The following is a 14440-nucleotide window of genomic DNA, read 5'->3' on the forward strand; positions in this document are numbered from 1 at the left end:
TGTAACAGACAAATACCTGAAATAAAAATACCTGAAAATAAAATAAAGGATATTAAAACCTGCAAATAAATAATAATTACATTGAATTTGTAATATATAAAAAGAAAGATTAATACTCTCTGAAAAAATACAATATATATAATACAAAAAAAAAATTACTCTGAAAACAAAAATTAATTAAATAAGAATAATAATAACATTTCAAAGAAAGGATAAATATTATTTGATTATTTAAAATTTAAAACAAACATTTGTTTTCATATATTATATTGGATTGTGCAGGCCGCCTTAAACGCATAAGAGTACACACACTTTTTTCACATATGTACTTACTTAATAATTGATATTTACTGCTTCTGTTGCTTTTTTCAGTTCACTAGGAATTCCAAAGCTATAAAAATAAATGAAGTAACTATTTGCAAATTATTTTTAAAAAAAATTACATAAAATTCACTTACTTACCTTCTTGTTGTACGTTCCTCCTTTACGATGGTACGAGCACGAATGACATGCGTCTTTCAATCGTTTTTTATTACCCTTTTYGGGATTTTCTTTTGGCACTATGACAGTTATGTTTTTTCCTTCGCACTCATTCAAATAAATCAAGAAATGAAAGAAACATTTTTTCATCGCATTTAGGTAAACCAAAAATAACCCAAAAATGTGCGTTGCGGTTAGTGCATAGAGAAAAAATGTGTAGTTGTATCGAAATATTTGACACAAGTGGGTAGCCGTGGTTGGCAGGGTATATTACCACCATCTTCAAATAAGATATGTATGTATATGTGACCTAAGGTCAAGCGAAAAGGCTTAATTTAATATTTAGCGTTGATGTGCAAAACGTCAACTACAGGGTTGGAATATATCGAACTAGAACTAAGCCAATTTTATTCATATTAACTTAAATTTATTAAAATATCACACTTTTGACTAAACGGTTTAAAATAAGATAGGGAGAAATTATTATATGCGATATATTGTGGGCAGTAAAATCTCAGCCGATTTCACTAACTTTTGACATTCCTCAGTTCAAGAATATATTTCCAAACAAGTACAAGTTATACGTAGTACATATTTGGGATTTTGGGTAATATGTAGAACAGTATCACATATATATATATATAACTATAGGATGTCCAATGTAATATGTTCCGTTGATTTTGTTAAAATATCTTACATATTTATATATATACGGTCTAAAGCCAATCGGAATTTTTTAAATTTTATATTAGGTATAATACATATATATATATATGAGAGACACAGTGGTATTACAGACAATTACATTAAGATAATTCACGTATTGACCGATATGTCCGGTACTTTTTTAGGGACATTATTATTAAGATTAGGATTTTCTCGACATTTTCGATTAAAATATCGCAATAGGAACTGGGATCCATATATTCGATTCCAGGGGAATTGAGCAGTTTAGCTTCGATTACGATAAGTTTTGGTTTGCAGCTGAAACACTACAAAGGCAGTGTTCATGCAAAGCAAAGGCTTTGCTAGCATTGGTGCTCAATTTTTGCACTTGAAAAAGTCAGATGAGATTTATAATTATATTATGTATATGAGAAATAGGCGTGGTTGTAGTCTGATTTTTTCAGTTTTCGTACTGTAATACATAAATAGTAGAGTAATGTGAATGTACAGAATTGATAATTAACATAATTTCTTTTATGTGTATAATAATTTCATAATATCACACAATATATGGAACTAAGAATTGTTTATTATAATAAATATTTAGTAATATGTATGACATAAAATAATCTGAAATAGACATCTATCACTAATGCGCAGTGCTGTTAAGTAAATGTAATGTCTAAAGTAATTTCCCATTTTCAATTAAAAGTAATATATCGTCCCTTGATTCATATTTGAGAGAATTTGATTTCGAATCTTCTAGTCGATCATTGATTGAAAATGTTTTTTATTGCTTTATCCAGGCGCTTTTATAATTTCTTTTCATGAGCATCATGACCCACTTCTGAGCTGAAATCGAAATCTATTGTCTGAAATGCGTTTTGTGCCCATTCGAAAATACTTTGAGCATTACGTATGTAATACCCCGCAGTACGTTGTATACTCACTTTTTCAACCAGCTACTAACCAACTTACCAATAGAAATTGGGTATAAAAAGCATAATACCTTACTAACATATCAGTAGAAACTGGGTTTCATTCCAAATTCTTTGAGTTTTGAAATAATAGAATGAGCGAATTACTGGTAGGTGACGCCAACTCGACGAAAAGCATAAATTATTAGGAAACAAGCTAACAAAGAATGTTAGTATAGTTAGTCTTAATATAAGAATTAAACAAACCTTACAAGTGGTGTTATTAAAGTTATCCACATATGTATGTCGGGTATGGCGCTGTATATGCACAAAATCTCATTTTTCTCGTGTCGCCGAACAGGAAAGATCGCGGATGAACAATTGTCACACATATTCACTGTTTGAAGCATTGTAGAAATATACAAGTAACAAACGAATTATATGGTCTTCAACAGCTGGGATCACCTTTTTTCCGCACAGTAGGCCTATTTGCAGCCATATAATATTTATATAATATATTTCTAGTCTCTTATACACATCTAGATGTGTATAAGAGACAGTCACACAGTTGAACGAAACACATTGTTTTTTGAAGTAGTTACGCAAATATTCTTAAAATATTTTTAATAAAATAGGATTTACCAATAGTCGGACATTTAAATAAAATTTTAATCAATACTATGTATAGTTGACTTTTATGCATTTTAATAATCGAAATATATTTGAAAATTTAACGAAAACGTACTTAAAGTAATAAATTGTATAGCATAACACGGCAACACACTGAATAAAAATTTTGTGAAACTATTTTTGCAAAATGGGAAATAAATGAAAATATATTCATTGAAGTCGAGAAAATATATTCTCTGTTCAACCAAGTTTGAAGAAAAAGCAATTCCGATAAACGTTTTGTTGTCAAAAGATTGCGTTTTTCGGACGCAGTTTCACCCGATTTTGAGAAAAGCCGCTCAGCTGGTATTGAGGTACCAAGTAGATGACAATACTTTTTTGAAAGTCCGTACAGCTTTGGGTAAACGGTTTTGATTTCTTCACAAGCATTTACAGTGTTTCGACTTAGTTCTAATACCTGACAATTCAAATAAAAGCTCAATTCATCTTGTGGACTAGAGTTTTGTGAGCAGCCCAGAGGTCAAACTCATTCTCTACCGATTCTACTGACGACCCGCTGCCCGTTTCCATAGTATCATCTGCAACTGTTATTTCAGTACGTAAAAACTTTATAACTGGGGGCAACGCTAACGGGTCTTTGAAATGAATTATTTTGAACCTCGGTTCGAGTAATGTTGATGCAGCTAGCAAAAAGGAATGTTCGATGTAGCCAAATCTACAATCAAACTGATTTAACACGACATCTTTTAGCTTTTCAGCGACTAGCTGTTTAGCTGTTATTCTCACTATTTGTTCCAGACCATAGTGAACTAATGGAATTACTTGACTTAACGGTGCTCGTTGTTCACCACTTAGTTGTACAGTCATTGCCTCTAATGGACTCAATATACTGAGTATTTCCATGATATCATCTTTTTTCTTAGATGGTATCATTAAAGGTTCGTCAGAATAATTGAGGAGTATTTGGTTAATATATGAATATAGTTTAATGAACCGTTCAAGCTTGTAGTTGGTCGAATTCCAACGTGTTTGCACGTCCAAAATTGTCTTTAGCATTTTGCGTTCAGGTACTCCGGCAGCAGCTTGCATATTTCGAAGATCAGCATTAGCTTTAACACTTCTTTTTAGCCACTTAACTATTTCTTTGCWTTTTACAACAACTGCATTTACTTCAGGATTTTCAGTGAGTTTTCACATACCAAATTGATGGTGTGTGCAAAACAAGGAATATGGCGTTTTTTGCCCAATGAATGATGTACTGCTTTTACGATGTTTGCACCATTGTCGGTCACTACAGCCATTACTTGTTTTTCGTCAATAGAAAAGTCTTTCAAAGCAGCAATGAGAACTTCGGAAATATGTGATACAGTATGTGCTTCCGTTAATTTATAAACGCCAATTGTTCCATTAAATTGCTTCGTCCCATTTACACCATGAATGGTCACACCAAGCATGCTATTCATTTCTACATCAGTCCAGATATCTGTCGTTAAACTCAAATATGAAAAAGTTTTTAGCATCGCTACACATTGTTCTTTTTCTCCATCGTACATTTTTTTAATGTGAGCCTTGATGGTATTTCGTGTTGGGACTTTGTAAAGAGGAAAATGTTGTTTATCAATTTGTTTCGTAATGTATTTTAATATACCTTCAACAAACTCAAAAGGTAGATTATCCTTGATAACCATTTCAACTATTTCATGCTGTAGCTTTTGCTTCTTTGAGCCATGAAGCGAAAAGTCTCCAATATTTTGAAAGACTTTAGAAATGAGGGGTTGAGGATTTTGACTGCTACAGCTGGGTAGCTCTCTCATGCTGCTTTCATTCGATTTCTTGCTGCGGAAGCAATTGATTAATTGATTAATTGGTTTGCTGCTGCAACTTGGCATTTCAATCATGGTGTCAGTGTCATCACCACTTAGGGAAACATTGTCTTTACTCCTAGATTGCAGAGTCTAATTTGTACACATATATTTACATATAAATAACTAGAAGAAATTTAAAATGTAATACCGATTGCTCCAACTTGCCACCAATTTGCATGCCACAGTTGCATGCTTTAATTTTAAATGCTGCAACGTATTTGAATAAACTCATTATTATGAAGTGTATTTCATTTTGAAATGTTGTATAAAACTTACCAATCATCAACAACATTCCCTAAATCGTAAAGAAAATATTTATGTTACTACACACATATATACATACATAATACGCACAAAGATTATTTTCTTTGTTTATTCTCTCTTACTCTTCTAATATGGATCATTCACAATGCGTAACTATTTGTCAGAGTTACTTGAAGAAATAATGTATTTTTTTCTATATACTTGAGAGCTGGATACCAACCTTCAGCTGTAAATGCAGTGTTACTAGACATTCATTTGTTGATATTAAACTACGTTGACACATTAGAATTTAATGACTAGGAAAACGAGATCCAAATTCATAACACAATCCTTACTAACACTCCTCAACGACGGTTCGCCTACCCTCTACTCCACCCACCACACATTAACACGCATTGACCTATCAATCGCATCCCCAATCATCGCCATTCAAAGTTATTGGAAAACGGAGTCGCAGCTCTTCGGCAGTGATCATTTCCCTATAATAAATACTCTCTTCCCTGACAATAACACTGAAATGGTCCCAAACCGCCCCAAATGCAATCGAAATAAAGCAAACTGGACCCAGTTTCACCTAGGAGGCCATTTTAGCAACAATAGACCGGTTAGCACAAATATCACATCTCGAACCACAATATAATTCAATATAAGAGGGCTCAAGCAAAAACATAAAGATAGCAAAAGCAGAGTATATTAGTCAATTCACCTCAAATATTAATCAGCACAAACAACCAGGAAAAGTATGGGCAACCATTCGCTTCTTCTGCGGACTAAGACCCAGATCATCAATTCATTGTATCGATACCAAACTGTTAGATGGAAATACTCGTACAACTACAGAAAAAGTGGAAATTGCGAATGTATTTGGACAATTTTCTTCGAAAGAAGCACAAAACCGTAAATCCTCGTCAACATTTCAGCAATGTAAACAAGACACCCTCAAAGGAACATACACCCTAATACCCAAATCTGCTTCCTTTATCGAAGAAAATATCAGCTATTTGGAGTTAGATATTGCACTAAATAGTCTCAAAGGCAAAACACCCTCTCTTGGCCGTATATCTTACCAAATGTTACAACACCTACCAAAAACCGTAAAACACCGGCGCCTTGACCTGTTCAACAATATATTCAATCAATACTTACCGCAGATGTACAAAAATAGTACGGTAATCCCCATACTAAAACCAGATCTCGATAAAACCTTAATTAAATCGTACCGACCTATTTTTCTCAATCCATGCTGCTCAAAAGTACTAGACAAGATCATTGCCAATAGATTGGTTGGTTGCCACAGACAAATTCATACATAGTCATCAGGTGGGGTTCAGGAATGGAAAATCAGTGTCTGATTTCCCAGTATATCTAGACTATCAGATCACTCAATCCCTATCGGCCAAAAATATATATCAATCGTCTCTCTAGACTTCTCCAAAGCCTTCGACAAAGTGGGATTACACTCCATTTTGGACCAACTTAGACTCTGGAATATCGGCCCAAAAGTTTTCCGATACATAAAGAATTATCTGACCAATAGAACTATCAAACTAAAAATAAATTCACATTATTCTCAACAATATCCCCTACAGAATGGTATCCCAGAGGGACCACCAGTATCCGTTATACTCTTCCTCATTGCTTACAATAAGCTTAGTAATATCATTTCCCTTCACAAGGAATTAAACATCCTGGCATACGCTAACGACTTCATTATTATTAAAAAAATGGACAGATCAAAAAACACTCCGATAGATCTCAGCAACTCACATAACGACATTACCAACTGGTCCCAATACTCAAGGGCCCAACTATCACTACAAAAATGCAAAGACATCCACATATGTAGAAAGCACAACTGCCAGGTTAAAACCCTCTGCAACAACATCAACATAAGCTCTGTTAACAACCTAAAAATACTCGGACTTATATTTAATAATAGATACAAATGGAATAGTCACATCGACTACCTAGTATCTGTACTTAAAAAACGACTCGACATCATAAAATGCCTCGCAACTACAAAATACAATTGCAACACAGTGTTATTATTATTAGCAGTAAAAGCGTTGGTTATATCAAAAATCAACTACGGCATCAATTCTAGCATACGCACAGCCCTTGGGCTCAATCATATCCCTTAACTCCGAGGCCAATATCCTACCGTTGAACACCAATAGAGATTTTAGTACAGCTATACTTATAAAATCGGTCATAATCAACTATTACTCCCTTCTTCCCATGCTCCTATCCAAAAATACTCAAAAAATAATTAATCAAACTGCATCCTACCTAAATAGAAATTTAATTAACAATTAACAAACTTAGCAAAATAATTCGACATCCCATTACATCTTAAACCTTACAAAAACTCGAAAACTCCACACTGGAAACTGGATCTTTCAACAATAAAAACAAATCTAACCCATTTCAAGAAAATCGTTACGCCTCCATTAGTATTTAGAAAGAAATTTTACGCAACTATCGAAAACTCCGYAATTTCAAATTCCTATACACGGACAGTTCCAAAATCAAAACCAAAGTTAGCCAGAGCATAATTCAAAACAAAAAATTATAAAAATCGCACACCTACCCATCTATATCTCATATTTCTCTGACGAACTAATAGCCATTCACGAAACTATCAAATACTCCCTCTCTTCTATTGACTCAATAAAAAAACCTAAACAACCAAGACTTCTACTCCAACTCAACTCGTAGGTATCTTCTAGAGAAACCAAATAAGCTAAAATTAATTTGGATCCCAGGTCACGTACAGATGCCCTGCAACGAATGTGCCGACATAGCAGCTAAAAATGCTATAAACGCACCACTCACAATTACACCCAATGTAGTCTTCTCGGACATAAAATGCTTTTTAAAATCACACTTCCTCCAAGAACGCCAATATCATAGCAACAATCATTCACAATGGTACTCAAACATATCACAACCTCTCTTACTAGAAAAGAAAAAACAAAAAACATAATTGACAAAAGCCTGTCCAAAGTCTGTAAATTTTGCAATAGTCAAACAATCAGTACCCAACACATCCTTGATACATGCACATTCTTCGACACTTACCGACTTTCACCTCCAAACTCAACACTCTGACCYACTCAAAAACCCTTCATTTAATAACTTAATAATACTAATAATTTATTTAAAGTGTTGTAATATATATAATGAAATATGAACTTACTATTATTTCRCAGCATACTGCATAATTAACATCAATCACTCTTACCACTCACACTAACATTCTTAACTCCCACTAAATTATTTGCATTACTGTTTATACCATAGCTTCTACTTTATATATTGTTTGGTAATTTAGTTATAGTTTCAATATTCTTGTAAATAAATAAATAAATAAAGATAGTAGAAGACGATACAGAAACGTATAACATATTGTTTTCTGAATATTCCAAATAAAAAAGGAGATCGAATATTTTGTGAATGATTTTTAGAAATTGTAGTAGTCTTGAATAACTTTAGGTACGTACAGTACCCGACATCACATTTTTTCATTACTCTTTGAACATTTCTTCCAATTAAAAAATTGCACATACTGCAGCCTATTGTGAGAGCAGAGCCATAATCCAAAAAGTGATCAAAAGTTACAAGAAAAATTGTGGGGTAGAGAATGCGCCAAGATAAGGCCGCCGAAGGGAAACCACTACTCGCAGAGAGAAAAAAATAATCACAGAAGTGAAGAAACACTCGATTTTTTCAGCAGAGCCTTCAAATTAATATGAACAATTCAGTGAAGAATACGATAAGGTGATTATTCTAGCCACTACAATATTAAAAAGCCTTTCCTCAGACAAAAAAACTTGAAGATGCGATTGCAATCCGCCAAAAAGGACTATTAAATGCCGAGTTTGGAAAAAAATATTTTCCCTCATCAAATTCAATTTGAAAAATACGAAAGGTATAGAAAAAAGTTGGCGAAAGAGTCATGAGAGGCTGCATAGTAAGTGCATCTAAAGCATCATGAAGTTTGCGGTAGAAATGTTTTAGTTTGAGGTTGCTTTAGCTAGAGGTACTCACCACAAACGATGATACTATTTCACTCAACATTTTGAATCACCAGTAATCGAAAACGAAATTTAAATTATGATTTTGGTTAAAAAAATAGACATTTGAACAGATTGGTATAGATATATATATATCAAGCCTCCGCTCACATTTGTTTATTTGCGGCACAGAGAAATGAGTAAAACACGCATTTTCAATTTCATTGACAAAATTCACATATTGGCCGATATATATAAATATGTATAGGTACAAAATCAGTTCGAAAATGTCTGGACTAGGTATATGTAGGCTACAGGAAGTATTGACCCGTTCTTCTTGATTTGTGTATTGGAAAGCGAAAGAATCTAGTTAAATTTAAAATTGTGCTATATGAAAGTCGTCATGGTTTTAATTTATTTGGTTATTGATTTATTGTGCTTGTAGTAGTTTTTAAAAATATTGTTGAGGAGTAAACGGGGTTATCTTCCGATTTCCTCTATTTTGGCACTGTCGTTAGTATTTTTTGTAATATTTGGGTTCGGCAAATTTGGTTGTTGTAGCTTCAGTAGAGTAGATGGTATGTACTATAAACTTATTAGGGGCCACTCCCACTTTTTCAAAATTTTTTTGCTCACAGGTACCCTATACTACTGGGATCCCTTGTGCTAAATGACAGTTTTATATCTTAATTTAGTTCTTACTTATGACACTTTATAGGTTTTCGGGTAATAGCAATTTATGGGCGTGACAGCGGTCCGATTACGCCCATCTGCAAACTTGTAATTTCAACTTTTCTCGTCATCCTAATCATTTATATATACATAATCCTAAATCTATCTCGATTGTTTTTGGTGATACCTACACTTGCTATGTGAACAAATCAATAATACTCTGTAGCAACAGACAAAAATAAGTACAAACATACATACATAGGTGGAATTGACTTAACATATATGTATATGTATATGTGCCCAGAATTTCGTATATATTTACATAAGTTTACAATGGACAATAATATTTCAGCTCTAATTTCGTGGTCCTTTTATATAGCAAATATATATGTATCTCTCAATGTAGGGTATATTGGTTATAATACTAAATTTTAAATATTTACAAAAGAGTGATCGTAATATTTAGTAAATTATGAGGGGCGGTAAAGTATCAGTGAATTTTAAAAAATACATTTATTACAACGGAAACCAATGAAAACGAAGATTAGCAAAATATGTGTATATAATTTGTAACAACTATACAAAATATATAATATATTATCACTTATTTGTACATGAATATATTCTAATTGGCAATTATCTGGTTAGCCTTGTTCTTTGGCTATCAAAAACAAGCAGAATTGCGTACATAAATAATAAGCCTAATCATATATACACACAAACAATTCGTGCATACTTATGTAAAAAGCGCATTGATCTCTCAAGTGCACAAAGATACATAATAAATATGTACACACAAGACCCCGTAATAAGGTGTACCTATGTACATACAAAACATTCGGATATAAAATATATTAATTAATAAACAGCGCACGCATACATTAGTAATTAACTATTGAAACATATATTATGAAATTTGAATATTAAAATGAAATTTGGCACAAAGTATCGCATTAAGGAGGGGCATATTAGGACGTAATTATTTTTGAAAAGTGGGCAGTGCCACGCCCCCTACTAACTTTTTTGTACATATCTCGGAAACTACTATAGCTATGTCAATCAAACTGCATAGAGTCGTTTCTTTTAGTTATGACACTTTATAGGTTTTCGGTTTCCGCCATTTTTTGGGCGTGGCAGTGGGCCGATTTTGCCCATCTTCGAACCTAACCTTCTTATGGAGAACTGACAGACGGGCGGACGGACAGACAGACATCCGGATTTCAACTCTACTCGTCACCCTGATCACTTTGGTATATATAACCCTATATCTGACTCTTTTAGTTTTAGGACTTACAAACAACCGTTATGTGAACAAAACTATAATACTCTCTTTAGCAAATTTGTTGCGAAAGTATAAATATTTATTTCATATCTTTGACCGAATGAAACGTGTTCCATTCCGATAATTGCTGACTTGTTTGACATGTCCCGTTGGCAGTTATAATGCCCTCCATGAATGTGGGGTTGGAATTTGCAAGCATGTCGAAAGAGATCGTTTTATGGGACTTGTTTTTAAATTTACATTTATCGGGACGAGTTGAGCAAGAACACKTTTCATACCCAAAGTATCTACAAAAATTATTCGAACGGACTGGCGAGAGATGTCAATATTTATACTGTGGCAACCATTTGCTACAGAGTCTTATAGGTTTGTTCACCTAACGGTTGTACGTATCACCTAAACTAATCGAGGTAGATATAGAGAATGTACACATACGTATATATAAATGATTGTGGAGATCTGGCAGCTCGAGAGATCTGGCAGCACGTGGAGAGTCGGAGAGGAATGAAAATGGCGCGGTTAAAGAGGGCTGTTCTTGTTCGGAAGTAAAAGGTTCTACGAAACTGAAGTCTGATGAAATAAAGCCTAATTAAATTAAATATTATATTTGTCTAATTACTGGTGGTAAAGGTGAGTTGTTACAGTGGCGGCGAGGTAAATTTGTGAAAATCTAAAAGAAAAAAAAAAAGAAGAAATAGATAAATCGAAGCTGGCATGGGATGTGCCACAGCCCGAAGMAACTGACGWACATATGTACATATATGAAAAAAAGCAGCATACAAAAGTGGGCGTCGACGGGCTAAATGAAAAAAAAAAGAACCAAAAGCGCAAATGGCAAAGAATAGCAACTGGCATATATAAAATATGCTGGCGAGCACGAAGAACACGAAAATTGGTGTAATACACCAACGGTCAGAGACCGAAACAACTGACATACATAATTGTAAGTCGGCGAGCTCACTGAGACAATTTTTATTGCAGCGACAATAAATAATTGAAAAAACAAAAGCAACTCGCACAAAATCTGCCGGTGAGCAATACAAATCGGAAAAAATTGCACCAACGATCATAGCAACTGGCATAAGTTATGCCGGCGAGCAAAAGCAACTGACATACATACAAATGTACGCGCATTCTCTAGATGAAATAATTGAGATGGGTTTGGTATATGAGCAAATTAACACACTATCAGAGACTATGATATTTCCGTCGCAATCTGAAAGCGTAAACAAAATTACACAAGCCGTCGTAAATAAGGAAAGGGAGACAGATTGCGGTAGATGTCGAAAGGAGCATTTGAGTAGCAGCGCTGGGTGTCCAGCCAAAAATTATTGTTTCATTGGTGGTAAAAAAATTTCGATGCTAATTGACTCCGGTTCACGCTTTAATCTTCTCACAGAAAATGACTGGGAAAGTCTGTGTAGTAAAAATGCCACAGTATGGAATATTCGTAGTGAGTCAGATGTTCAATTCAGGGCGTACGCGGGAAAAGACCTGCTAAGAGTAAAACTTGTATTTGAGTCTGTTATTGGTATTGATTTGAATTCAAATGTGATTTCTTCATTCTATGTTATTGAGAATGGCAGACAATCACTGTTGGGTAGAGATACGRCCATAAAACTAAGGGTTTTGAAGCTAGGCATCGAGGTAAACTCGCTTGAAAATCGGGTTCCTTTTCCGAAAGTGAAGGGAATACRGATATCCTTGACCATTGACAAGTCAGTTAGAYCAGTACAACATCCGCTTAGGCGAATTCCATCTGCGGTAGAGGAGAAGGTTGACCAGAAGTTGAAAGGAGCGTTAGCACAAGATATTATCGAGTCAGTAACGGGGCCAAGTGCATGGATTTCACCCATAGTAATTGTATTTAAAGAARATGGTGACATCCGTTTATGCATAGATATGCGACGTGCAAATAAGGCTATTTTAAGGGAAAACTACCCATTGCCRACATTTGATTCGTTTATGACGCGACTCACAAGAGCGAAGTATTTTTCTAGATTAGACCTCAAGAACGCCTACCACCAATTAGAATTGGACGAACAAAGCAGAGAGATAACCACATTTATTACGACCAAAGGCCTATTCAGATATAAGCGGCTTTTATTTGGGGTTAACTCGGCTCCTGAAATCTTTCAGCGAACGATGGAAAATATACTGGCTGGTCAGAAAAACGCCCTTAATTACCTAGATGACATTATCGTATATGGTGAAACAGAGGGCGAACATGATAGGAACTTACAAGGCGTTTTAAAAAATTTTTGAAGAATTTAACATAAAGCTTAATGACTCGAAATGTATCTGGAAAGCACAGAAACTGACATTTTTAGGACACGTGTTGTCTTCGGATGGTATCGACCCTGATCCAGAAAAGATTAATGCCGTTTTAAAATTTCGAGCGCCTTCTACCAAAGAGGAAATCAGGAGTTTCTTAGGTCTAGTAACATACCTTGGCAAATTTTTGCCGGATCTGGCTCACATCACCGAGCCGCTAAGACACCTGATTAAAAAGGACATAAAGTTGGTGTGGGGTCCGCAGGAAGAAGCCGCATTTCAAAAGTTAAAATATAGTTTGGCAAAAATACCAACACTCTCATATTTTGACTCAAAGAGACGTACTCAGGTAATAGCCGAAGCAAGCCCAGTGGCGTTGGGCGCGATACTCCTTCAATACCAAAGKGAGTCACCTCAAGTCATTTCGTTTGCCAGTAAATCCCTGTCAGAAGTGGAACGCCGGTATTCACAGACCGAAAAGGAAAGCTTGGCGTTAGTCTGGGCAGTTGAACGGTTTTATTGTTATCTGGCAGGGATAGAATTCGAACTCGTCACGGACCATAAGCCACCAGAAGCAATTTTTACAACTACATCGAGACCGCCTGCAAGACTTGAGCGCTGGGTTCTCCGTTTACAATCTTTTAAATTTAAAATAATATACAGACCGGGAAAATACAACATTGCTGACACCTTCTCGAGAGTATACGTAAGAAAACCCTCTAACACGTTTGATCAATATGGAGAACAGAGTCTTTGTACCATTATTGAAAAGTCGATGCCTCGAGCTCTCACAATTTTAGAAATTTATCAAGGTAGCTCCTCAGATCCAGAACTCTTAGAGACAATTAGAAATGTTAAGGAAGATACTYGAGGCGACAAATCGATTAACAAGTTTTTTTCTTTTCGCTTGGAGCTATGAGCGGTTGGAAACATGCTTCTACGGAGAACTAAGAYCTTTATACCCAAATCGTTGAGATCTCGCATCCTGGAATTAGCCCACGAAGGTCACCCAGGTGAAACAGTAATGAAAAGAAGAGTTCGATCGAAGGTCTGGTGGCCCCTCATCGACAGGGAAGTTGAAAAATTCGTTAAAAACTGCCGCAGTTGCTTACTAGTATCTAGGCCCAACAACCCGGCCCCAATGAAAAGACGTACCTTACCGGACGGGCCGTGGATTTCACTCGCAATGGATTTACTGGGACCTTTACCAAACCACGAGTACATTTTTGTTGTTATTGACTACTATTCACGTTATCATGATTCTTAAAAGAATAACTTCAACGGCTATAATAAATTTTCTGGATGAAATATTTTCAAGATTGGGGTATCCGATATCCATCACTGCGGATAACGGCCGACAGTTTGTAAGTGAAG

General features: G+C 35.0%; 1 protein-coding gene across 1 annotated transcript; it reads right to left on the reverse strand.

The window, feature by feature from the left end:
* Positions 1-3170: 3170 nt before the first annotated feature.
* Positions 3171-3782, reverse strand: LOC108971703. The gene has a single exon (XM_018937948.1). It carries the CDS (start codon positions 3780-3782, stop codon positions 3171-3173), a length of 612 nt encoding a protein of 203 aa, XP_018793493.1.
* Between the last annotated feature and the right edge of the window lie 10658 nt (positions 3783-14440).

The sequence above is a fragment of the Bactrocera latifrons genome, unplaced genomic scaffold (assembly GCF_001853355.1).
Source record: "Bactrocera latifrons isolate USDA-ARS-PBARC rearing strain unplaced genomic scaffold, ASM185335v1 scaffold_354, whole genome shotgun sequence".
Taxonomy (NCBI): domain Eukaryota; kingdom Metazoa; phylum Arthropoda; class Insecta; order Diptera; family Tephritidae; genus Bactrocera; species Bactrocera latifrons.

What these genes read in the sequence shown, in the direction of transcription:
- LOC108971703 (XM_018937948.1), bottom strand. Translation starts at nt 3,782, where the DNA reads ATGCAAGCTGCTGCCGGAGTACCTGAACGCAAAATGCTAAAGACAATT.